Below are 27,226 nucleotides of genomic sequence, written 5' to 3'. Positions count from 1 at the left end.
CACCGCCCAGTTGGGGATGTGAAGTATGTGTGGCCTTGTTTTCATGCTGTCACGGGCTGTTCAGGCTTGCCGTGATGATTTCCTGCGGCTTTTTGATTAGTCCATGTATTAAACACCATAACATGACATGTGTCCCCACCACTTTGTCCAGTCCACAGGTCACACTTCTTCCACAACAAAACCAAAGAATGAGGAAGTGGGAGGAGGTAAGAGAACTTATTGGTTCTCCAGATGGACACTAACGCCTTAAATGTTAACTTTGGCATGCAGCGCAATGTACAGTTAGCTAGAGATTCACAGTATGAACAAGAGGAGCTATAAAAATGTTATATTTTGCTTACAAACCTGTCTTGTACGCTTTCAAATGATACTGAAAACACACAGCCAAATACTGCATTCCACTGAGAATGGGGCAAGCTCATACAAGGTGCTTAGGTGTGCCCCATCCATAAGATTTAAAGGGAATGCTTGAGAAAATTTCCAAACTGCACAATTACATTTACAGATGTTTCACATGATAAGTCAGCATCATGGAAATATTTAGCATCACAGTTCTGTCTCTGAGGGTCCTAAGTAAGTAGTCCTAGGTAGTCAACTAAGTCAACTCATTTCGTGAAGTTATAAAAACTTCAACAATCTGAAATTATTTTTTGGTGTCAGTTATTGCCAACACGCATCTTCACAAATTGGTACAAAAAATAACACCACTAGATGGATATTTTCTACATTTTGTACATTTTACATGATTTTTCCTCATTTCATGTAGGATTATGACAAAAGGGTAAGAAAACTGAAAAATGATCAAATTGGAATGGTATAGATGGATAATTTTCAAAGTCAAGAAACAAGCTATTTGTAGACTGGCACACATTCATCACAAATAATTTTTTCGGTCAACATAAAACAATTCTCCTAATAAGGCTGTGGATGGGGAATATCTTATGTTTTTATGTTGTTGTCACAATGGAAGTTGAAAAAAGTAACGCAACTATTTTGACAAGGACAAAAAAATGCAGATATGCTTTTAAATGTACATAATTTCATTTCAAATCCACGTTGGCAAACTGCATAAACTAAAATCATGAAATGATAACCATAACACAAACGTAAAACTTATCATGCTTACGTCTGCACATTGGTGGCAACGTAACTACACTGCTTTTTACCTCTATCAACGCGTTTAGTTTTGCCACGTAAGTCATCTGCGACGCGACGTACATCGATAGAATGTCTGCGCTATTTCGTGCTTATGAAGCTATGACGTTCAAAAAGTCGACTGTAGTGTTCACTTGTACTTTTCGCCGTGGGCTAGGGGTAGCTGTCGCCTGTTTCTGACTTGCGAATTCTGGAAAACTTGACATTTGCATACTCTTAAAGCAGTCACATATAGTGGTTTGGAAATTCAAAGTGTTTTGAACACAAACGTAGACTTGATTGATTTTTATTCCAGAAAAATCGCAGGTCGTTAGAAGTGTGCGCCGTATGAGAGAGCCACACGGTAAAGTAGGTCGTGTATCCATCCGCCGCATGCTATATTACGCAATGACGCAGCGGGCCAATCACCACCCTCGCGGAGTGATTTAATGAGGACTACACCCAAGCCCTTGTCTCGACACTGTGTCTTCCCTTGGGTGGTGACTGGTGAGAGCAGAAGAAAGCCAGGGCACCGGAACGTCCAACTGCAGCTCAGCTCTCCCTTCCTTTTTCGCTCCAGAGACGTCTGTGCAAAGTTTCTTCACCCGGCATCTCTTTTATCTTCCACCAATTATCAGAAACCATGTCTTGGGACGGCTACGTGGCAAACTTTATCGCTAAAAACTGCCAGGATGCGGCCGTTATTGGGTACCCTGAGGAGAAATACGTCTGGGCAGCACATCCCGGCGGTAGATTTGCCAATATCACGGTTAGTATGCCCAATCACACCTTTTCGGAGTTACGGTTTGAGTTCATGTGAATGGAAAACATGCACAGTCGCACATGTGCTTCCCTTCTGAGCAGGCCTTGTCGGTCGGGGTAGTGTAGTGTAGTAGTAACACATGGTGTCCAGTGCTTGGCGTTACCGTTTAAAAACCTGGCTTTGATATAATGTCTGACGTAAATTAGCCATGAACCAAGTTAACTGTAACAAGTGTTAACATGACTAACGCGATTCTCGAGGCGATTGAGGCGAGGCTAGCGAGCTAGCGGAGGCGTCATCTATTTAGCGTTCGGGACCGCGCACTTAAGCCGGAAGCTGGAAGCTCACAGGCGTGACTGGATTCCAGAATGTATCGAATCGTGATGACTTTCAACTTGACTTTTGATGGTGGACAATGTTTCGGTAGTTTGTAACTTGAAGTGAAAGCACAGATAGTCTAAACGTTTACGCAAAGTTGTCGAATGAACGTCTGCTTGCCTTCCTTCCGTCTTGTCGAACCGCTCCGGACGGCGCTTCTCCCGTTTAGTCATTTGGAGTGGAGGGGCAACTGAAATAGTTTTCACTCCTAACAGTTTTTACGTGTGTGGGAAAGTTTAAGTGACTATCCAGAGCCTTCAATTGATCAATTATTTGTTAGATTGATCAATGATGAAAATAACAACGCGTAATGATGTGGATTAGTTTTGCATTCCCATTTAACGCAGCAAATAATATTTCTCCCGTTTTTATCATGCGTGTAGTCAATCCTGGGATCATTGCATTCGTGCCTTTTTTTCAATAGCGTATTCTTCGTCTGAAATCGAAATGGCAGATTTGCACAGGCAGCTGTGAAGCAACCTTGCGTTAGTCGAAGCAACAGGGCACCACCTCGAAGCTTGTTGCGAGGCTTGAACGTTGCGTTTCCGCTTCCTCAACGCACGAAGCATGTGCTGAGCGGTGCTGCTCGATGACTCTGCACTTCTGCAGATAGACTTGACCCGTGTAACTCTTTTCTCACAAGGGTTGCGATGCACAATAACTATGGGTCATATACTTATTGAGCAGTAATGAGGTAAACTAATGACATCACAGCCATTGATATCAACAAAAATGGATTGATAAAGAAATGTGCATTAACATTGGTCTGGTTCAAAGAAATGTGCATTAACATTGGCCTTGTTCCTATCACTTTAAGAACATCACGAGCCAAGCCTCCGATTTATGACGTAGTACATCAACATGGCTTACCCTTCACCAGGGTGGACTTTTTAAACTTTTAAAACTGCAATTTGTTTTGAAGACTCAAATTAATGTGATTGCAGCTGTGTTGGGATTAATTGGGTTCTCAAAATGTGGGTATCTAGTGGCTAACTTTGAGTGCTGTCTCAGTACTTTTTGAAAGTTGAACTGTAATCATGCTCCAGATCTTGCTGATGAGCTGATCATTTAAATTGTTGGAGGAAGGAGACATTTAAAACGGTGCAGGACAGCGGCCTTCAAGGACCAAAGCCAGAGAGACAATGACATTTGGTTTACAATGTCTTAGAATTCCCACATCGTTCACCTGAATTGTATGTACATGCCCTCAAATTAAAGTTCAAGGTCTGCACTTAAATCATATCATGGTTATATTTGGAATATCTGTACATTTCCTACAGGGTTGAACATGGCCCAATAACCAGTTTTGATGGTTTGTAGTTCTAGGATGGTCCTAGTGCCTCTTGTGCATCTCGGGACTACCTGTTCAACATGGCAGTAAAGTCTCCATCTAGGGACGAAAGGTTTTTTTTAGGATTTTTTTTTTTGTACCCCCCTCATACTTGCAATTTTGATTTGTGATTTTCTTGAAGTCAAGTTTCGGTGCACTATTTACAATGTGCGGTAACATTAATCTCGCCATCATCTGTATGTCTAGAATAAACATTAATTGCAAATCACATTGTCTAAAATCACCCCCAAATGATAATTTGTTTAGCCTCAGCGCTATGCAAAGATATCTATGCCGGCAGATGTCTGCCTGAGTCGTACGTGTTTACTGTTTCTCAAGGATCACCCTGCATTTGAAGCATTTTAAAACATTTTAGGAAGCTTGTTAACTGGTTGAATTGTTGGCCTGGTTCAACACGTGCCTTGATTTACTTTAGTCCAATCACTGAATAAGACTTGCAAGGTGCCATAAAAAAAATAAGTTCAATGTTAAAGTTACGATTCTTTTGTTTTTGAAATTGGCAACAGTGTATCTTATGCCGCATGGTGACTTTCTTACTCGGCAGATGAGTTTACTACGTGCTGTTTGTAAACCGAAAATCTTGGTACCATCCTAAAATGAGAGCACCTCTAGTTCCAATTTTTTTTAACCCAGCAATCTACATCCTCGCCCACCAGTTTACGCACTTATAATTTTGTATTTCTTTTGCAGACTGCTGAAATTGATGCACTCATGTCAAAAGACCGTCAATCCTTCTTCATCAATGGTGTGACCCTAGGAAATGAAAAATGCTCTGTGATCAGAGACCGTTTGGATGTTGAAAATGAATGGGGAATGGACCTCCGGACTAAGAGCTCTGATGGCGGCCCCACTTTCAACGTTAGTGTATGCAAATCTAAAAAAGGTACGTGCTTTCACTGTGTAATGCCCACGGTTTAGGTAACAAGCAATCGCAGCCCACCTCTTTTCTGAAACTAGGCAGCAATTGGCCGTTGCCTCAGCCCTGAACAACTGTGATGTCATTTTCAGTCGACTGTGTGGCAAAATGGCCGCCCCTGAGATGGTTAAAAACAGGTGGACTTTTGCTGCTAAACATCCATCCATCCATCCATTTTCTGTACCGCTTTGTCCCCACGGGGGTCGCGGGCGTACTGGGGCCTATCCCAGCCGTCATCGGGCAGGGGGGACACCCTGAACCGGTTGCCAGCCAATCACAGGGCATATGTAACCATGCGCGGATGGTTGTTCGTCTCTGTGTGCCCTGCGATTGGCTGGCAACTGGTTCAGGGTGTCCCCTGCCTACTGCCTGATGACAGTTTGGATAGGCTCCAGCACGCCTGCAACCCCCGTGGGGACAAAGCAGTACAGAAGATGGATGGATGGATGGATCGATCTTTTGCTGTCTGCAGATAGGTTGATATTGCAAATGAGAATCTGTTAATTGCACTACCAGAAAAGTTACAGATTAAAATAATAATAAATTAAATACAAAAACTATTTTATGAAAGTTGAATGAATTATTTTTTTTTTTTAAATGTATTAAGTTTGTTTTATTATTGTTATTGTTGTATTAATAAGAAAAGTGATATTGGTGTTTGTGACTGTAGTAAACAGGCCAGGTTTTCTTTTATTTCAAAGAAAAGTTAAAGATTAAAATAGTAATGAATTAAATACAAATGAACTATTTTATGAAAGTTTAATGGATTTTTTTATTAAATGTATTAAGTTTGTTTTATTATTGTTGTATTAATAAGAAGGGTTATATTGGTGTTTGTGACTGCAGTAAACAGGCCAGGTTGTATTATGTCAGATTTTTAATCTAAATGAAATCCTTCTCCATTTTATCTTTTTTATTTCAACTTCATATGCAACAAATTATTTCATAATCACAAAATAATAATCTATAGTCTTTCTGTTGTTTACGATAACTGAGAGTCTTTTTGTTGTTTGCGATCACTGTGAGTGGGCGGTGCGGACGCGTAGTAGTGTGTAGAGCAGTGTTTCCCAACGAATGTGCTGCGTCACACCGGTGTGCCGTAAAGAAAGTTTAGCTGTGCCGCAGAAAAGTGTTTGAAAAAGAGCGCATTGTAAACAAGATCGCCAAACCACTAGTCAGTTAGCGCAAAGCCTGGTAAGCCACTTGCTAATTGCACAAATGTTGATTTCATGTTCTGATTGTGCTGCATCAGTTTGTGCGCTGCTGTCAGCTTTTGATAAGAGCTGACGGCCGTGGTGCATTTAGGGACATTTATAGAGCTAGTCTAAAACGGCAAACAGTTGAGTAATAGAGTACAAGCTTAACCTGTTGAATTGCTGTCTGTATTTATGATTTCATGTCTTTGTTTGTCGTTTGTGTGTTCCAGCAATTGTTGTAATCAAGGGCAAAGATGGTGTCCACGGCGGGGCCCTCAACACATTGGCATATGAAACGGTTGAGCACCTGAGGAAAAGTAACTATTAAAGCATCCCGTACCAGGCCACCCAACCAGCTACCTTTCTATCTACCACCCTGTTGCATTTCACACTTCCTGTCCTTGTTGCTCCTTACTATCTTCTGCTCCTCCTCCCCGAACCATCTCAGCCCTTACAGTTGATCCATAGCCAAGATGAGCGTGTGACTAAGGATGTCACTTGATTAAGACCAGCAGAATGATAGCCAATCACTTGATGCGTCTTTGGTGCCCATTGACACGACAAGTTCCACAACGTAAGCGCTCCCCGAGAGTGGCCCTTACCTGTTTTATTTTTTAGATTGATTGGAGCACTGAAGCAGTAGCTCGTCCAGGTCTACCTCCCCCCCCCCCTCTTTGAGGATAGACTATGTGATCATCTGTCCACTGTCTTCCATGTCCCTCCCTTCCTGATAATCAAATGCTTGACTCCCCCCTGCCCCCCACATATGCGTCCTTGTCAAGGTGTCGTCGTTTGGCTCTGTTAATTGTCATCAAGCAGAGTTACTGTTCCTATATACACACACACACACACCAAAAAATCAATGGACATTCCACAGTTACTAGCTCAGGCACTTGTTACTGTCTTTCTTTTGCCAGTACCTGTAATTTGTTTTATGAAAGGCTGTCGTTTTGGACAGTAGATATTTCTCGCTCACCCCCCCTAACCCTAACCCCCCCCCCCCCCCCCCCCCCCCCCCGGTAGGACCAAGTGTAGTGAAAGCTCAGGTGTTGCAACAAAACACCAAACAGGTTAAGTGACAGGGCAGGTGAGCATGGATTTAGTCTTTATTTTTTTTCCCTTTTTCTTTTTTTGTCAACCCCTATCAGAAGCTACACTGAGTTTGAAAAAAAAAATCCTCGTTTAAACTGTGGAATTGCCTTTTGCCATCCATTGAGCACAGACCCTACAACTGTAATGTCTGTACACTCTTTGGGAGATGGGTTAGATGAAACCAACATGTACCGTTCATCACAACCTGTGTATCCTGTGCCATAATGTCAAGAGGTCTGTTGCTCACTCTTCCAAGATTAATTTTTCCTACGCATAACTTGTCCTTCATTTTCTTTTCTGTAGCTTCAGTGCCACTGTTTAGGCCTTGTATAATCATCAAATCTGTTTCCAAGTCCTCCTCGCTGATTTGTTCTCACTTTAGTTTTCTTGTATCTGGGATAGTCTGTCAATGCGTTGAATTCCATATGCATACAACCAAGAATGCCATATATTGATTTATCACCTTGTTTACAGACAGATCAAAATAAATTTATTCCAACCAGAGAAGTGTTTTCTGTTCGAATTTGTTCAAACGCGTCACGTGCCGCTAGCTGTAACAGGTGCCGTGTGTTTGGCGTTTTTAACCGATAAACAATTGACAGCACTTAACTCGGTATTACTTTTCTCCTATTGGCAAATTGTTATTTTGATATTATGGCATTTACAAATTGACTTTTATTGTTTTTGTATTGAACGCTTTTCTACGTTAAGTTAAGGTTGTGGATGAGGTGGTACCTATTCCTGCAGACCTGAGGTGAGAGGCAGGGCATACCCCGGACTGATTGCCAGAAACATTTATTGGAACGATGTACTACAAAATGACAACTTTCATGTATGATTAAAACTTTATTCTCAACAATGATTTCCCAACATGACATTTTCTTTACAAGAGCCTAAACTGCTATTTTTATTTATATATATATATATATATATATATATATATATATACACACACACACACACCACTTCAAAAAAGGCTGCATAGCAGTTGAAAGGTGCATCAGTGTGTGTATGTACAATAAAAAATAAAACGACTGTGAACCAATTTATACGTACGGTGATGGGTGTATTCAAGCAGTGCTCATCTGGATATTGTCTCATTCCTTAGGGAGTGTGTCTTGTTTTTGTAACTCGTACAGTCAATATGTGTAGTCCTACCACAGGTGCACAGCAGACTTCCTTCCATGCTTCATTTGCCAGCTTGCAATCAATGTACATATGTATATGTAGGGGAATGATATCAAAGTAAGCAGTAAAGTCCTTAATGACAAAATCAAGCTTGAAGCATGTTGTTGTTGCCTTCCGGGTTTGACTGCGGCATCTGGACAAACACCACGCTCTCCACGGTGACCTCCTCCTCCGTGTCGCTGCTTTCATACAGCGAGTCAGAGTCCGAAGACGACTCCTGGTCCCGATTGGCCTGAGACGCAGCAGACATGGTGCCAAAAGAGTGGGCGCTGGTGGAGGCTAGTGAGCGCAGCAGCGGGGTGCTTTCGGACGCCTCATCGTCACCGCCGCCCTCCTCAGAGTCCGAGTCGTCCTGCGAGGGGACCACTTTCTGCTTGCACACGGGACACGTCTTCTTGGTTTTGGTCAGCCATGGGTCCACGCACTTGCTGTGGTAGGCTGTGGGGACAGCAGTGTGGTTCATAACGAGAGTATGGTACCATGGAACCTTGATTTTCCTATGCTCGGTTTTTGTTGGTGTTTTTCATACAAAACGTAGTTTGTGATTTGGGGGGACGGGTTGATTTACCAACGCACCCCTATCCCCCATGGATTTCCATGAGTATCAATTCTATGAATTTTTGCTATTTTTGGGCCAGATCACTCCGGGGGTCCGCTGTAGTTGGTGCTAAAGGTGTTGAACCCGTTTCACTTGCGTGTCCATGCAAACCGGACTCACCATGAGAACATGGCAGGACCCGCAGTTTGTCTCCTTCTTCGTACTCATCCAGGCAAATGGCACACACGTCATAGATGTCTCCTGAGAAACAAATTTGTTTTTGATTGACTTCCTGGCTTCAATTAACACTTTTGTTTCTCAACACCAAACTCGCCAGGAAAAGTTTTCTTTTGGTCTTTCATACCAATCTTTACCAATCTTTCCTAATTCAGCCTCCGATTAACAAAAGTATTAGAAAACCTTTGTGTTCAAGGTGCATACTGCCTCTCACTAACTCAATCACCAGGACAAGTGCTATAGACAATGGAAATGAATGAAACATGTTTTTAAATGTATTTGCGTGTTTTAACATTACTGTTAAATAATCAAAACTAATTCTGCCACTGACTCCACACCCTTCATCCATGTTTAACGTTCTCCTCACAATCTTGGCATGACTTTTTCAAACAAGTCCTGCCAAAGAGGTCACTTGAGGAATTTACCAACGCACTCCTTTTTCAAATTCCACAGCGCCCCCCCTACCTCCTTTTTCTTCCAAGCCTGTGCTTGAGGGAGGGTGGACACTTGCGAGCTGCTGTGTTTACGTAAGCTCAGAGTGAGCATGTTTTCTTCTGATGTCTACGCCAGGGCTGCATGTGACCTTATAAGGACGCTCAGTCACATCCACCACTGCCCTTCTCATCCGCCTCCTGCCTTCCTCCTCTCTCACTGTCAGCAACTGAAACTTAAAGGCAAACTTTTCACTTCATCTTTTATTGTCAAATATTCAAGACCAAGTTTGGGTAACGTAAGAGATGCTTCAATACAATTACAGACAGACCAGCCACTAGACTGGATCGTGGCTGTACGTTAACGGATTTGTTTGTTTGCCATGTTTCAGTTTCATTTCCTCATGACAAACAAAAACGAGCGCAACTACATTGACACGTTCACTTCCTTTGTGGACCAACGGATTATGAACACAACCTGAATTCTTCATGTGATCAGTTATTTACTAAAGTTATTAGACATTTACTTACACGCATACTTGTACAATATTGACTATCACGACACATTTTCCCATCACAAATGGGTTCAAATTTACCCGAGACGGTTTAAGTGCTTCCATAGGGGCTGCTGTTTTGCTTAGCAACATTGTTCCCCTGAACTCAAGTCCTTAATGTTTTTACACGAACAATAGAATCCATAAACACAAATTCCCCAAAACTGTGGCCTCCACTCCAATGGATGCCAGGTCTCATTTAATCCCTTGTTACGTCATATGCTCGAAATAGGCACATTTATCCCTAAAGGACAAAAACAGGTGGTAACTTATATCTCATTCGTAAGTGCTTTTGTTCATACACATACATTGAAGAGTTAGCTGTCACTGATGTTGATTTATTGAACGATACGCTAATTGCCTATATTCTATACTTATACTATAATAACTATACTTATACTTTAATCCAAGTGGTGAAAAAAATGAATGGTAATTTTTTTGAGGTGTATAAATTTGTGGATTTAATTGCCAATACATGTCTTGTGCATTGCTTTTTGCCATCTGTAAACACAATCACCCAAAGACAAATACAGCAAGTGGACAGTCATGAAACCTGCCCAGGCTTTCTTAAGACTTGACAAACTGGTCCAGTGCCTTTTTTTTTTTTTTTTTTAAATAGGGAAGGACTTATAAGATGTGTGCAAGAACACTCGTGCACGCTTCACTATCCTTGCATTGCACACTTTTGCTGCTTGATAGCAAGGTTGGTGAATTTGAAAATATTTGCTCTCAAGGGAGAGAAAGTTTGTGTAGTATTCTATTGGATGATCAATTTTTCCCATGTTTTAATTTGACAAAAAGTTGTTCTTCACCCTCTGTACACTCTCAAATGGCATTTTGGTGGCATCTTAAATTCCTGTCATCCTTGAAAACAGACAAGTAAAAACCCAACACGTTCTCTCCCATTTTATGTCTTTCTTTTATTAATAAGCTAGCTTTGCAAGCAGCATTCTCGCTTCTCGGAGGAGCCTCGTTGTCCCACTGAACTTGATGAGCACCGTGAAGTGTGTTAGCAAGGAGACTCAATGGAAATAGTGTGTGGTGAGTCGCTGAATTAGAGCGTTTCTCTGTGCCCAGTCCCGAAACACTGCAGCTGTTCTGTTCACTGTGTGTGTGTGTGTGTGTGCGTGTGTGTGTGTGTGTGTGTGTGTGTGTGTGTGTGTGTGTGTGTGTGTGTCAGCATTAAGTTATATATCAGCACTGACGAGGGACCTCCAAATATGTGCCACAAGCTCTTGCCATAGACAGAAGGTGGTGATTGTGTTCCGACACTAAAGGTGAGCCAGGATGATGCAAGACTGTGCAATCACACTGGAACCGAAGATATTAAAATGGCAGCACGACGCTGACAGGCGTTGCAGCTGCTGTTACATAATCCTGTGTATTGACACAGATCCCATGTCTCACGCCGCTATTGTGCACCAATTACATGGGCACTGTAGATTTCACTGTACACAACTGGACACCAGCTTTGGAAATGTGACATGTCCATTTTGCCGACTTAATGCAAGCACAGCATGCAAATCATATTCTTTTGTTGAGCATACAGAAGCGTTATACACTGGAAGGTCCAAATTCTTACTACTGGCATAAAAAGATGAACTGATCGTGGTATTTTTGCGACACTTATTTTACACATGGTGGTTAAGACAATTACCTCGCAGTTGGGAGGTTCCGGGTTTCATTCGCAACTTCTGTATGTTTATTTTTTGTGCTTGTTGTTTGCATGTTAGCTAGCTCATTAAAATGTCATATAAATAATCAATTTACTGACTTAATTACATTGCCCAAACAGTCAATACTTCAATTTAAGGACCCTCCACTTAATAATTATGGCAGTTTTATACTAGCTGGCTCCTTTAGTAGTCTTCTTCAAATAAGCAGTAACGGATAAATCCCATCACACTGCACACTTGTGCTCCCTCTACATACTCTTAAGTCATCATTTGGTTTGCTTCCGAGCAAGCCTGCCATAAATGTGATTAGATACACATTTGGTGCCTCCCTGTCACCCAATAGTATGACTCAGCTGGCAGGATCGCAAAGAAAGAAAGAAAAAAAGAAACTTCCTACTGCCCGGCAGTCTTGTTGGACCAGTGCAGGATAGTCCCTGAGCACATGGCATGGCAATTTGCAGATTTACTCTAAAATGCGTCACATTTTTCTCAAACCTGTTGTGTGGAGTTCAGTCAACTTGTTTGCACTTAGCACTCCAGGTCACTACACATTTTCTGGGTAGTGTCTGATTAAAAAAAAAAAAAAAAAAAAAAAAAACTTTTAAAGACCACTAATCAGACTCTGCCGCTCATTGCTTTGCTTGATTGGCAAATTACACGCTGTCTTTCTGCTATGTTTGCTGACACATCAAGCCTGATCGGTATTGACCTGAGCTGAATCGTAATGAACTGAAGAGTCCCACAAAGTAAAAGCTAACCATCATGTGTCCACTCAGAATACCTCTGATCACCCAGGGCGAGCTTGAAAAGAAAAAAACATTTGAGACGATAATAATCCGATTAGCGCCAATATGGAAGAATATGTCAGAGTGCATCGGTGATGACGCTCATCTGGGTCGAATCGGAAGAAAACCAATGCTGGATAGCAACCGACTTGACAATACAGGAAGAACAACAGGAGCGGTATTTACCTTTTTTGTACTTGTGGATCGGAAGTTTCTTCAACTGATCTTTACGGAGGCGGCTTCTTCGAGCCCTGTGGCGATCTTGGACAAACTTTGTGATCTAGGAACAATCAAAGTGTTCACGACTTCATCATTGTAACAGTACTCCAGTAGTGATCTATTAGCCGAGCTTTGTTCTAACTTGGACTCTGGACAAGACACCTACCATAAAGCCAACAATGAGGATGAGGCAGATTCCAACTATGATGAGGAAGGGGATCAAGTAATACTCTAGCGGAAGGCTGAAGTCTGGCATGAGGAGCACACGACCCCTGAAACATCAGTTACAATTCAAGGAGTGTGATCCACAATAATATGGCAATTACAATTAACTAAGTTACTTACCCTTTGTCAAACAGGTAGTCATCTTTCAGAGATTTGGCCGTTTTTTCACTCACAAACACGGAAGGAATGTCAATCTGCTTCATTATGTCCACTAGAAACCAAAAGAATAGAAATTCGAAGAAAAAAATAATAATCAAGACTTTTAGATTTCTCTTCTTGATTGCTAAGTTTAGCTATGTGATATTATTACAAAGTGAAAACCCAACTCAAACCAAGGCGAGTGGAGCTGAGGATAGCCGAGTTGAGTTATGCGGTGCCAAGGTGGCTAAAGAGGATCTTCTTATTTAATACAATTAATGCTTGATTCAAATGTTAGTGTTGACCAATGTATTCCACCACCATCCGATGTAAGGTTGGTGTCATAGCTGTCGTAAATGCGTGTTTAATTGTCAAATATTACAAAGGTTGAACATAATTGAAATGAAAGTCAACCTGACTGCAGCAGTGCTTTCAAGAAAAGTGAACGCCAAGGGATGAGCTGTGAGCAGCTGTAATTGAGCTGCCATTCTTAGCTGACCAGCTATCAAGTGTGATTTTACAGCTATTACAGGAGCTTCACCATGGAAAAATACCAGGAGCTGAGCTGTCAGGCAGGTGTGAAAAGGAGAAATGGTTAAATGGGGCACGTCTCAACAAGAAGAAACACGCCCGGCAGGTCTGTAACCGAGCGTATGGCGAATTTGCACCTCGTGGATGATTTATCATGCTGCTCCCCTTCAAGTGAGGACAGGGGACAGATACTATCATGGTGACTAAAGCAGGCTGTGCTCAGCCGCCGTAGGGCATCGCAACATTCCGGGAAACATCTTGGGACTTGATAGGGATTCCTCAACTCTTCTCGGGCTTTGTAAGCAGGTAGCTGTTGAGGAAACTTACAATCGTTGGAGCCCATGCTGATCAAGTCATCGGAGTCCACATTGTGAACAATGGCTGCCTTGTACCCAGCTTTCTGTGCATTGAGGACCTGGGAGAAGACAACATTTGCATCCTGGTTAGCACAGATTTATCTGGAGTGCATCTAGAAAGCTGCCCTCATTTTGTTATGTTCCAGCTGGAACCATCTAAATGTATTATCACATCAGAATGAAGTAGAATGGTGACATGGTGGTGCAAGCAGCCCATTCCCCAAGAGTCTTCACAAGAAACAACATGCTTGCTTCACACACACCCAAGGCCCATAGCATTCCCTCGGATACGATAAACACACAACTTGCCCATGCAGGTTCATCTCAAACCCCAAGGAGACTTTCATTCAAGAACGACCACGGGTATTTCATACTGCAAGAAAAACAGGACTTCAATATGTGTGGTGGGTGGAGCTTGAAATACTAACATTAGCTGTGATCTCCCCACATCTAAATTTCATTTGAAGTCATTTTATGATTACTTCCTTTTATGACTGTGTTCTGTCATAAAGTGACGGTTTGGACTGTGTGTGGTCATAAAATAACGGTTTGGTGCTCTGCCCCGTTGCATGGCGTTCTCACAAAGGGGAACCAAATTTTGGGACTCCTCCAACGCCATCCAGTCCAACTGGCCAAGGTGAAGAGTAAAGGACACTGAGTCAGGACTTTGTCATCTAGTCTGAGAGTCCACCACAAAAACCACAGAAATGATGGTGGACTTCAGAAATCCAAGACCTCATGCACCTTAGTGTACCCTATTAAATAACTACAGTGGTGTGTGATTAAAAAAAAAAGGCATTTTATAAAGGATGTTTGGGGGTGCAGCATCTCAGCTCCCTATGTTTGCTGCATCATGGATGTGCAGGAAACGTAATGAATGACTGGGCTCCCATTCAGGACAGAAGCTGTGGTATCCTGTTTAGCTATTGTTATAATGGGCTCGCTGACAGCAGATGTTGAGAAGGAAATAGGATGTGACAAAATAATCTTGTAATAATAAATTTGTGTTCTCGCCTTGATAGACTTGGAACTAAGCAGTCAAACAACTGATGATTCACTGTCCTTTGTAACTTGTATTTATTGTCCACACCTCCCCCATTGACTTTCTAATGAAGATGAACAAAAAGAAGGAAGGACTATCAATTTGTTGGAATGAACTCAATGTTGACAACTTTTGTTTATTATTATGACAGATGAAAGTAGTGACACTCATGTTGACATGTATCTTCTCTTGACTTACATGGTGTGTGTGTGTGTGTGTGTGTGTGTGTGTGTGTGTGTGTGTGTGTGTGTGTGTGTGTGTGTGTGTGTGTGTGTGCGTGTATATATATCATAGAATGACCAAGTTTATCATCTCAAATCTTCAGATTCTGATTCTAGGGAAAAAAATAACCGTGCAATGCTTTGACACTGTAGCTGTCCACTGTAGCTCAAACCAGCTTCTCACCGTAAAATAACTCTGACACCATGCAAGACAATCCATTTAGATCTGTGACGAGCCAACTGTGCACGTGTGACGCTTAAGGCAGAACAGCCCTGTCTTTTGTCTGTGTCATGTCATTGTGATTCTATGAGCGTGCACGCATATGTGAATCGGAGTGTATGGCAGTTGAACCAATGTGACTGCATGTGTTTGGCTATGAAGGTGTATTGTTTGGATGTATCAATAGCCACTATCTGGAGGAGGGACATGCATGGACAATTATTGGATTTGTGTGATAAGGAGAGCTGACTCTAGCACCATAAGCATTGTATCAATTCATAGACTGCATAAAGATTAGATTAGTGATGAAACAGTGACAGAGAATGTTCATTTGCATACCATTATTGTCTTTTTTCATTCGTTAGATTACAAAAGCACCGTTTGTGCGATCTGTCTGTGCAAGAGGAATTCAGCCACTGCAGAAATATGGACATTTGATACATTCCTGAGACTAAAAGGGGGAGGGCTCAAAAAGGAGAGCAGAAGTGAGAGAATAAGAAAAGAGAAGTGCAAGTTCTCAACGGAGGGGAAAATAATGCATGTGGGACTAGAAACTGTCACGCATTTCTGCATTGCTCTTCAACTCATATAGTCGGTCGTGTTACATATCTTTAGCGTAAAGTTAGTAAACAATGTTTCTGAGAACCTGCAGCTGGGAAGACATGGAATCATTTACATTTCTAAACTCTGTCAAACTAGGACATACCTCGCTTGACAGACTAACCGGTTTCTCTAGCTTGGTTATTCATTACCACATCCGGGCTTGTGCTCACCCCCCCTCCCCCCCTCTCTATCTACTTTCATCTGCATTGGAGACAAGCTAACACAAAGATTGCACTTTTTACCATTAATGAATGAATTACACTGCTTTTAATGTAAAACGCTTTGATGACATTTTGTCAAAACATGCAATTTTACTTCAAAGGCATTTTTCAAAGAGCCCATTTTTATGTGGACTACTTATATAAGCTTTTATGAAAGTTATTTACATTAAGAAAAAAAAAAAAAGTCTAGCCAAAGGCACTAGTCTAACCCCTATTTCATCAAATGTGGACACATTGACACACCACTTGATTCTGCTGAACTCTACAGGACATTTATAGGGCAGAACCACATTCAGGCTGACTGTATCTAAAAAAAAAAACAACACTGATTAAATTGGAATACAACCTGCTGAACAGAACACAATACATGTCGAAAAAATAGCATATTTTCTCCCAATATCAACAATTACGTGCCCTACCAGAGAAGTACTGACAGGCCACTGCCTCGTCGTAGACTTATTATGAAAGTAATTCTACTTTTAGCACATTCTTTGAACTTTAAAAAAAATATATATATATCTCAAGTCACTCAAGTATTAAAGTGCATATGCTTGGGTGCACACATTTAAGTTCTTCAGGTTCTTCAAGTTTACAATATGCAAAGTGGCAATTATCCTCATTAACTGCTGGGAGAAACAATCATTCATTATTCTACAATTTATGAGTGAGAGATTACTCATACTCAAGGTCCAACTCTTCCATTTGTGTTTGAGTTAGGAAAGTGTTCGGGATAGACTTTGTATCAAAGTGCTCGCACGGGTGAAACAAGCATACAAGCAAGTTGCGCAATGAATGGGCCCTACGTGACACGGACAATTCTTTGGTCCCCTCCCACAAGAGCTCCTTTCAAGCGACACCGTTTCCCACAAAAAAATAAGTAGAAATCAGGAAAGGTCTGCTTGCGGTGACAGATGTGATTAGACTTGACCCAGATCAGATCCACTGGATATTTTGCATTTTTTGCACATTTTCCAGTCAGTCGGAATTTGTTGACATCACTGAAAACATTCCAGCTGCAGTGTTTCCCACAAATTCACCTGAATAGAATTCTGAAATTGATTGTATTCGGACTCCCTTCTTCTTCACACTCTGCCCAAAAGTCCTAACCCTAACCAGCAGAAAAAAAAAAGCTCTAAAGTAAATTAATTTCTCCACACTCATCTTCTGCCCACAGACAAGACTGAGACTAGTGGATTTACCATATGGATTCCATAAAGACTAAAAACAAGGCTAAAGGTAAAATCTGTATTGATAAGTTTTTAACACGCTGATGAATGACCAACTAATCGAGACAAATTTGGGAATCGGAGGAAAATGACACCATCTGCAGAGTAACTGCCGTTCCAGTGTTTTATAGCAACACCTGTGTAGAAATAGATGGCCTCATCGATCATTGCTACATCAGCACTTTGTGTGTGTGTGTTTGTGTGTGTGTGTGTGTGTGTCAATATCCGCAGATTCCTTCACTCAAGATCTCTTTCTTCCCTGATGCATCACTGCAGCTAAAGCAGTTTGCCACATGTCCTGTTTTGTTATACCATACTATCAAATCCCTCCCCTTATCCTCATTCCACTCACATTCTCTCAATTCATCTTCCCTGTGTATTTTTTTACCCTGATTGCACCATTTTGCTTGCTTAAAATATTAATTTGGTGATAGGTTTGTAAAGTTGGTACGTTTGTTAACCATAAGGCATTTCTCTCTTCTCTGACTAGTTTCAAGAATGCAAACAGGAGGGGAGTGACTGAAAGCGGATATAATAATAAATATCCACTCATCCTTTCTGACTACATCCTTACATCTGCCCAGCCACTACTCTGATGTCACTACACTCAAGCCTTTCTTCCTTGCCTCCCGTCTAACCCCCCCGCCCCCTTTTTTTGCCATGCACTCATTTGGCTTCCTCCGAAGCACCCAACCCCCATTCCCCACCCTCTCCTTAGGTTTCAGAGGAATTTCACAAAAGGTTTCTAGCACCAAGGTCCAGACGGCTGATTAGATAAAGCGTTCAATAAACTTGCACACTGCAGGGGAGGAGTCCAGCTCAATGATAATCCTGCACAGCTGCAAAGTTATTTTATTGTGTGCGAGATGATCATTTTGTTTGCTGTGTAACCATAGAGAGCTGTAACAGATTTGAATGAACCTGGCACCAGCAAGTTCTCTTTCTTTCACACTTGTCTTAGGGAGAGAAGCTATTGTGTTCATTATCATATCGAGTGCCCAAATAGATCATTCGCTTATCAGATTTGGCACGACACATTATCCTCAATACATAAGACAAAGGCTGACTTGCTTTAAGTACAAGGACGTATGTCTTATATATAAAAAACATGCTGTGGAAATTGGAAATATTTAGAGCAGGGGTGTCAAACTCATTTTTTTGGCGGGCCGCATTGTAGTCATAGCGTCTTTCGGAGGGCCATTATAACTGTCAACCCAAATAAATGCATGAGCACCTCATATTATATACAGTAAAAGCTACAAAACAAACTGACAAATAACTCATTTTCAAATCAGACGAGTAAAAACTGGTCAAATATAAAAAAAATATTAAAAGTGAAGACAATTTGCAATTCTAGTAGTGACACAGGAATTTGATGCACAATTTGTCTTCGCGGGCCACATAAAATGATGTGGCGGGCCGTATCTGGGCACCCGGGCCTTGAGTTTGACACCTGTGATTTAGAGAAACACTGTCCCCTTGACAGTGTGTGTTTTCATATGTGGAGCAGTCTGTGCTGTTTATTGCCACAACACATTGCAAGACAAATGGACAACTTGAAGAATCAGCACCCACAAACATTCAGCAGTCATACATTCAGTCAGCCGTAGTCATGAGACTGCGTGCGTAAAGCTAGCTCATCAAGTTAATAAAGCTAGCTCTGTACGTGTGGTGTTTGTTATTGTGCATAGCTCCAGGGCTGTGAGGTCAGTGAGGCACAAACAGAATTTGCCTACCAACCAGCACACACTGTAAGATGAGTTTTTTTCAAGATAAGAAATGGTTAACTCAAATGGTGACAAAACTAGTGCTGAAAAATGACCCTTGAAGGCCACACCTTAGTCAGCCAGTGTTTCAAACATGTTATTTCTGCTGGTAAAAAAAAAAAAAAAAGATGCGGAAGTAACACCGCCACGCCCAAAGCAAAGATATGCCTAACTACTCTTTTTATTTTTTTTTACCCTGCTAACATCTTGATGGGCCATATTGTCATGTTGAAACGTGCTGTGGCTTGCGATCGTTGTATGATTTCATTTGATAAAAACTACTCTGATATTCAGAGTGAAAAACTTCATAGCGAGCAGTGTCATTGATTTGTTTATTACTTCACTGGGTGCGGCCCCTTTAGGTGTAAGTGAGAATGAGAGAGAGGAAGAGCGCCACCTTGAGAGTTATTAAAAGAGTCTTTCACTGCATTAATGTTACCATAATCACATTTTTACACTCACTAAAAATTGTCCTGTATAATTAAAAACACTGCTTGAAATCATTCAACTTCCTCTGTTAACCACTGTAAGCTGAAAAAAAAAAAACACCGTTAAATCCGCTAATTATTGGCTCATCAAAATCTTTTAAAAAGAAACCCAGCAAGAGAAGTACAAACAAAGTCTCCAAAGTGTCAGGTGATTCAGCTGCAAGATTGGGGCCACCGCAAATGCAGAACTTGTTCAGAAATGTCAGCGCCCACAGTGACGAGACAACTTCAAGGGTGGCCTGCTGTCAAGAAGAGTAACAAAGATGCTATTTCTCACAGTGATAAACGCCTATTCAGGTTAAGGGACTGGGGGAAGTCACTTTCTAGAAAATAAGTTTGTCCAGAGAAGACAAGGGATGGTATTTGGTTATCAATGAGGGCTTGGCCTTTGCAACTAACCTTTTAGTATGTGGTGTGATTAGAGTACCAAAAGTGATCTGTGACAGGCAGATATCAGGACTACTGAAAAATAAAAAGGAAACAGTAAGAGAAGAACAGAAGTTAGGCTTATCTAGTTATTTAAAAAATTCATGTTACTTCCTAATTGGCTAAAGTTCGATTTTACGTCACAATCGCCCACCAGTATTTACCACACACAATCAGAAATCTAATCAGGTTTAATATTTACAATTGGAGGCTGTGACCATTTTCTGAGTAGATCATGTAGGAAAAAAAACAACTAAACACAGCCCATGCCACGAGATAAAAATCATTCAGGATAGGCTCTGAGACATCTGACGACTCTAGCTAGATTGTCAGTCCAATGCCAGCAAATGTGTGTGTCAAAACTTTTGGCCTCGTATCTATGTGTTGCATAACTAGAACATTATGTCTCAATGTGTATAGACTTGAAAATGCATGCAGGGGCAACAAACAGAGTGTCAGTCTGCAAAGACTCTGACAATGAACGAAGGGAGGCGGTGGGGTATCCAGTTTCCTGTTCACCCCCCACCGCCTGTATAGAGGTCAGTGATGCCATGCGCTGCCCCGCCTCTTCCAAATACATCCAAAAATCTCAGCAGACAGGAAGTGTGAGACCTCTTTCTCTGGAGATTTGTTTTCTAAAAAGGAATCAGGAGGAATGCCAGCGCCTTCTCTCACTCGCTCGCTCGCACACACACACACACACACACGCACACGCACACACGCACACACGCACACACGCACACGGTAGTGTCACCCCCTCACTTGATCCAATTCTCCCCTCCCCAACTCAATGCTTTCTCTTGACATTCGACCTCTTCTCTCTGATAGCGCCACACACACGCACTCACACACACACGAGCGCGTATGTGTAAGTGCTCACACTTCATAGAAGGTTAAGTGGGCACAAGTCTCTTTTATTGTCTATTAAAGCAACAAATATATTATGGATGCTAACAGCTTATGTGTTAGGGGGAGGCTCTTTGGAAATAACATGGGCGTGGCATGCTGAATGCTGACACGTGCACAATAGGTGTGATAAAATATAGAGATTGCATGCTGTGTCTTTTGCCACATAGCAAGCAGCAAAAAATGTACACTCGCTTCCAAGTTTACTGCTAAACTAAACACAAAGAAAAATACACAAGTAGAATACTAATACAAATACAAACACAGCTGCAAGCTTAAAGCTCACACACAAGATGCACAAAGGAGGCTAAGAAATAGCATGGCAGTAGCAGAGCAAACTTTTAAACAAACATTTTACAACAAACGGTGCAGCAACATATATAAAAGGATGAAAAATATGTACACTGTATATAGAGGCACTACTCTCTCCTCTGAGTCTCTTCGTCAAAGTTTTCGCCCATCCAATAGCAGACTATAAATAGATGCAAAAGCACTGATCTTAGTAAAGGGGTGAGGAGTTTAAATGACAACGATCAAGGCGTGTGTGTGTGTGTGTGTGTGTGATGTGTCCGTGCACACGAGATATGTGTGGTGGAATCTGGTTATATTACAGCCAGTGTGTCTGAGTTTCAGGTAGTTCTTGGTCTTGGAAAGATTTTTAGGAATGTGAGGCCATTTTGTGTGTGTGCAGGAGTAGTCTGGTGAGGATGGGGGGTGGGGGCCTTGAGTAAATGGTTTGGAACAATAAATGTCCTCACAGGCAAAAGACACGCAAAAAGCGTGTCTGTGTACTGTGGTAGGACCTTATAAGGCTGTATGGTTGGTTCAGTCACAAAAGACAAAAAGAGGGAAATGGCCAAACAGGCTGTAACAAAACTGAAAAACACAGAACAATATGGATGAGAAGTTGGATGAAGCTCATCCAAGTGAGAAGGTGCAATTGAAGAGTGGATGCAACCCAGATGCGACAGGGATGGATGGGGAGAGGCTGCCAAAAAGCAGCCTGCTCTGTTCGGCTCTCAACAATTATTCACACCTCCTCTTCCAGGCAGTTCTTCACCCGCACCCTTTCTCCCACTCCTTTAAAATCATATCTCCTGCCACTCTGTCCCACTTTCATCACTTTTGACAGAGCATGATTAAGAAAAAGCAAGTAAAAGACAAACAAAGGGAAGAATCAACTATGGAAAATTTACTTTTTAATTGCTTGTATGGAAGTATTCATCCAAACTTAACTAGTTTTAGCATTGGTGGGGGTCTATGATGAACTTGGTAACCTTTTTGGGTATATAACATTTTCACTGGTGTTTAAAAATGCCTTGTGTTCAAAGGTTTGCCAGTGTTTAAAATGTTCAAAATATTTTTATTTTATCAAAACAATTCTAATTAGTATCCTTATGATTTCCTGAATGAATACAAAAAAAGAAATAATTTGAAGTTATTCAGCAGTCACCAAACTTATGCGTTAGTCAGTCACGAACAAAAAAAAAGTATGGCAGATGTCAGTTTGACAAAGAAGCCCACTTCCTGTTTTTGTGCTATCGTTCTAGACAAGCTATACGTTAAACGCCATGTCATGACAAGTGGAACATCATGGCTGTTGAAATAATGTTTTTTTTCTTTAAACATTTGCTTTTCAGTAACAAGTTAAAGCTTTGAAATTTGTGTGCAGTTGCTTTAAGGATCTACTAATTGATAAAAATAAAACACATAATTCAGTCAAGGTAGCAGTAAATATATTGTGCAGTGGTATATTAACTTAGAAGTTTAATTTGTTCCATAACAAAACTCATACCTCATTTCCCTCATATTAAATCAGTTTTCCCCACTAATTGAAAAAGGGACTATAATATATACAATTAGAATAAAACATATATTTAATATAGTGTGTTTTTGAAGCACAAAAACTGTATGTTGTACAACTGTGTTACTCGAGATTGGATGATAATAGAAAATCATCTTTTGCCATAAGTCAAGACACAGCTGCATTTCACACAGGCACATTCTGTCCAAGCAGCGACAAAAAGCAAACCTTAATATCGAAGTTGCAGTCAAAGCGCTTGATAAGGACAACGAAGGCGCCCGTCGAGTTGTCCCTGGGCGGGGGCTCGATGGGCTGGCATGCATTTGCTGGCTGTGCGCCAATCAGGAAACCCTGTGGGAATGACATTATTAATATCTGTGACATTATCACATCAGTAATGCTGGGTTCAAGATGATCACAAAATATATAGCGGCGGACAGTGGTTCATTTCAAATGCTTGTAATTTGGATGTAGGTCAAGGTCAGGTGGATTTAGTGGTTACCATTTGTGTCACACAGTTATGAGATTCTGCATACAATCTTTCTGTTCATGTTCTTTATCGATCCATCGTTTGGTTATCAAATCTCTAATCATTTCCTCTATCTAGCTGTCTGTTGTTTCCAACAGATTGTGAAGTTTCACGAGTGATAGCAAGAGACAGAGAGAACAACCTAAAGCGAGCGCGTGTGAAAGAGAGACAGAGAAACAAATACACAGAGTAAGACAGAAAATGACAGTGATGAGGTGAAAATGGAACCAGACCAGACCACAGAGAGAAATATGGGGGTGAAGATGATCCCAAAAAAAAAGGGTGAAAAACAAGGACTAGACTGGATTTTGCAAAGGCCAAATAATGGAGAAAGGATCTGGTTATAAGGCTGCATAATAAGTGTAGATGCTGTTTCAACAGGAAGTGTGCAGGAAGTGTGGTGAAGTCAAGTACCCTTCAAGATAACGGCTCAAAAAAACATCTCAATCACCACTTCCCCTCTCTCACGTCACACACGTGCACACACACAGAACATTTCATCTAGCCACTTTAAGATAGTTTTTCATGCATAAACTCACTAAACTGCACATCAACCACAGGATGTGAGTAATTACCAAACACTCTGGCTCCCTCACCACTGTTGCCTGAACTGCTAGAGCTCCATGACGTCACTGTGCTACTGCCTTATCGCCCTACTGACTGTGGAACTTATGGCAAGCACCCCATCTGTAGGCCAAATAAGGCTCTACAGTTAGTAGAGACATGCCAAAGGGCTCTTGGTTGGCCAAATAAGGACATACAGGATGTGGCAAGGAAATGACGAGGAGGTAGGAAAGGCTTGCATTATAGAGAGAAAAAAAAAACACTGCATGGAAAAAACCAAAATTAAACCCACAACCATTTTCCTGTTTTGATAAAAACTAAATAGGCCACATTTGGGTGGATAACTCAGAATAGAAGTGTGAATGGACTAAACATTTATCTGACAAGTGATCTGAAAATTTGACTTTAAATGACAAAGTCAATATGATTAGAATACATTTCATCTAAAATAGTTGGGTCTTTGCTTTTGGTGACGTCAGAATTCGCCACATTAACATTGTAGTGTATGAAGTGCTGCTTTCACAAATGAAAATAATTCTATTGTCTTTATGGCAGCCCTTTTTTGTACGTCTAAATAAAAAAAAGAAGAAAAAAAGTACTGCTAGGACTTTGACACTCACTTCTCCCACCATTGTTGCATTGAAAGCAATGTCCCAACTTGATGTGAATTTGATTCTTCACATTAGACACCGTATAAAATCACACACGGTCGCGGCCAATACTGCTCCTTTGCAGACTTGTGACATGTAGTTTCTCTTAACTATGGACCTTCTGTCGCAGCTCTGATGCGGCTCTGATGTGAGGTCTCTGTATGAAAGAGGCTGGGAGCATGATACAAAGAGTTCATGTAGCTGCACTGGACAATCATGTTAAGGCACTTACACACTTTGTTTTCACAGAGGACGGAACGGGGACGGCAGCCCAGTCCAAACGTTGCTGCTGGTTGCTAAGCGACTGAGCAGGAGCTAGCTTGATGTTTTTTTCAGCTGGTTAAGATGTGCTAGAGGTTGGCAATATGTATTTGTCACTGGGGAAAGCCCAGGCAACTGGGGGAAAACCTCAATTCGATGCGGTGAGATGTCACCACAGCCATGAGTTTTCAATGCATACAGCATTAAACTGCAAAAATAACCAAATGCCGCAAAGGTTAGGAATTGCGTTCTGTGGGTTGACACTCGTGGCGTTGTTTTGGAAACGTGTAGCAAGCATACACAGCAACAGCGCCAGTTGTGTAAGTGAAAACAGAGAAAGCTTTGTTAGACCCGACTTTTGCCCTGAGGGGAATCCTCAGTCTTGTGTTGCCTTGTGATGCAAGATGCAGTGCTGCGGGCATGTTTCTAATTCCAAAAAAGTACAAATGTTGCAAAACTGGCTTTTCTTTGATGGGAGTTAAGACCACTTGTTGATTTGGCATTTCACAGCCAATGAAGCAGTTTCCTGCAAATTTAATCAAGAACTTTCGACGACACCAGGTTGACTGACCATTGAACAGATTTTTTTTGTGCTTCCATTATTTCATATGGGATTCTTTTTTTCACGGATTGGGTGTTTAATGTGTATAAACCTCAGATGCTTTCAAACTCACCTTCAATCCATCGCTAGGAAGTCGGTATCCAAACCTCGATGGGAGGTCATCAAAAGTCTTTGAATTGTTGTCAAATGAGTACTGAAAGAAGGTTAAGAATTTTGTATTTACCAAGACATATTATAAAAAGGCTACAAATCACCAAATGCAGTCCTGCGTAAAACATTTGCATTGTGAGTTACTCACAGCTGCGATATCAGCTTCCACGGGCAGCAGGTTGAGGAAAGCAAAGAGCTGGACAGTGAAGATGGTGTAGATCTGCGTGGCCGACAGCATCAGCATTCCCAGGGACAGCAGCATCTTGGCATTACGTTGCAACTTTCAGATGCTGCACCTCACGTTCATAAACACACTAATGCAGCGTGTTGTTGCAACTACAAAAAAAAAAACCCATACCTTTTAATTTTTAGGAAAAGTAAGGAATACACAAGGGCAATATTTGCCAAATTGTCATTTTATTGCTTCAGTGGTGATAAATTGGTTAATCAATTCCATATTAAAGAAATTTAGGCAGATATGAGTACATTACTTTACTATAATTTAGTTTGTGGTGATATGCCAGAGGAAATGATCAATTATCTTTGCTGTAATTGATCAGAAAACACATTAATAATTTTTTGTTCATTATGCCAGTATCATTGTGACAGGACAAACACACACACACGCACACACGCACACACACACACACACACACACACGCACACACGCACACACGCACACACGCACACACGCACACACACACACACACACACACACACACACACACACACACACACACACACACAGAATACCTTAAGCTACGCGCCTTAAGTTATTGTAGACGAGTAATGCAGAAATCAACGTGCGGCCATCATCCTACAGAATGAATTAATTTTGTACCACAATGTGCAATAAATGCGGAAAAAGGAAAAAATAAGGGAAGCGAAAGCTACACTGCACATGACAGCTGAGAGCAGATGACTAAAAATCAAGTGACTTTCAATTCTAAAATACAGTAGATGTAACTTATTTCTTGAAGATGGCAAAACGTGCAAACAGTCCAAATCAGAATCGGATGTATATTATGAGGTGACTACGGTAAACAAATCTCAGTCGCCCATTACCAACACGACTGCACGTGTAAATACGGAATGACAAGCAGTGTAAACCAGATATGACGAGGCTAGACTGCTTATTCTCGAATGGTGAACACAAATAAATGACTTGATGCGATAATAAATGTGAGTTGTGCAAGGGAAAAAATAAGGCTTCCCGAGCTCGGAACGCGCTAACGCTGGTTAGCTGTAGCGGAGAATGGGGGAGGGAGGGGTGTTACCTCGATTTCGCCGCGATGCTTTTTCTTCTTGTCCTAAGGAGATTCCAAGCAGGGACATAACTATACGACTCTACAAGTCATGTGAAATAATGAGTGCAACGACATCGATCGTGAATGCACGTCATCCCTTTAGAACGCGGGGCCGAACCGCTAATCCCTTCCAGTTTGCTATCCTCTTGCTTCAAGTGATCGTACAAGTTTCCACCATACGAGCGCTCCACCGTCCTAGCTCTGATTGGACAAAATTACTGTCAATAAAGTTTCTTTCCGGAAATGATTCCAGATGTAAACATTTCACACGTGACAACTCCAAAACAACATTTTGAGCTGCGTGCACCTCTAAACTGATTCAACAGCATACAGTATATTCATTAGTTTCTTTTGTTTATTGTTCGGTAAGGTGTGATTTTTTTTTTTGCCTTAGGACAGAATTAATCTTTTTCCTTTTTTTTTGTCCAGATTTTTCTCTCCGGCATTCCAATGAGGTCCGTACGCTTTATCTCGGGGCGAAACAGCACAGAAGCATTATCTGACATGAGCAGCTTGAATTGTGTAAGTGTGCGTCTGTGTGTGTAGTTCTTAAAATGCGTACTTCACCAGAG

The 27,226-nt window shown here is 41.4% G+C and overlaps 2 protein-coding genes across 4 annotated transcripts; one reads left to right on the top strand and one right to left on the bottom strand.

Annotated features, from left to right (window-relative positions):
- The first annotated feature begins 1,593 nt into the window (after positions 1-1,593).
- On the top strand, positions 1,594-7,337 carry LOC125976107 (profilin-1). The gene is made up of 3 exons (XM_049731994.2): positions 1,594-1,903; positions 4,317-4,509; positions 5,969-7,337. The coding sequence occupies exons 1-3, from the start codon at positions 1,778-1,780 to the stop codon at positions 6,064-6,066; spliced, it is 417 nt and encodes a 138-aa protein (XP_049587951.1). The 5' UTR covers positions 1,594-1,777; the 3' UTR covers positions 6,067-7,337.
- Positions 7,338-7,840: 503 nt separating this feature from the next.
- On the bottom strand, positions 7,841-26,858 carry rnf13 (ring finger protein 13). Of its 3 annotated transcripts, none has more exons than XM_049731991.2 (10): positions 26,625-26,858; positions 25,496-25,683; positions 25,310-25,390; positions 22,860-22,982; positions 13,680-13,767; positions 12,804-12,894; positions 12,625-12,730; positions 12,426-12,519; positions 8,737-8,817; positions 7,841-8,456 (listed from the first exon to the last, which is right to left on the bottom strand). In XM_049731991.2, the coding sequence occupies exons 2-10, from the start codon at positions 25,607-25,609 to the stop codon at positions 8,104-8,106; spliced, it is 1,131 nt and encodes a 376-aa protein (XP_049587948.1). In that variant the 5' UTR covers positions 25,610-25,683; positions 26,625-26,858; the 3' UTR covers positions 7,841-8,103. The 3 variants fall into 3 exon arrangements, with proteins under 3 accessions (XP_049587948.1, XP_049587949.1, XP_068508356.1); XM_049731992.2 differs by lacking the exon at positions 26,625-26,858 and adding an exon at positions 26,101-26,224; XM_068652255.1 differs by lacking the exons at positions 25,310-25,390; positions 25,496-25,683; positions 26,625-26,858 and adding an exon at positions 24,345-24,364.
- Positions 26,859-27,226: the final 368 nt, after the last annotated feature.

Source organism: Syngnathus scovelli, chromosome 10, assembly GCF_024217435.2.
Source record: "Syngnathus scovelli strain Florida chromosome 10, RoL_Ssco_1.2, whole genome shotgun sequence".
NCBI lineage: Eukaryota > Metazoa > Chordata > Actinopteri > Syngnathiformes > Syngnathidae > Syngnathus > Syngnathus scovelli.
This window is presented reverse-complemented; position numbering and strand designations above follow the sequence as displayed.

Excerpts from the sequence above, each read along its gene's own strand:
- LOC125976107 (XM_049731994.2), top strand. The coding sequence starts at position 1,778 with ATGTCTTGGGACGGCTACGTGGCAAACTTTATCGCTAAAAACTGCCAG. Across the intron at positions 1,904-4,316 it reads GTAGATTTGCCAATATCACG|ACTGCTGAAATTGATGCACT; the intron begins GTTAGTATGCCC and ends TTTCTTTTGCAG. Across the intron at positions 4,510-5,968 it reads TGTATGCAAATCTAAAAAAG|CAATTGTTGTAATCAAGGGC; the intron begins GTACGTGCTTTC and ends TGTGTGTTCCAG.
- rnf13 (XM_049731991.2), bottom strand. The coding sequence starts at position 25,609 with ATGCTGCTGTCCCTGGGAATGCTGATGCTGTCGGCCACGCAGATCTAC. Across the intron at positions 25,391-25,495 it reads TGGAAGCTGATATCGCAGCT|TACTCATTTGACAACAATTC; the intron begins GTGAGTAACTCA and ends ACCTTCTTTCAG. Across the intron at positions 8,457-8,736 it reads GGTCCTGCCATGTTCTCATG|CCTACCACAGCAAGTGCGTG; the intron begins GTGAGTCCGGTT and ends CTGTCCCCACAG.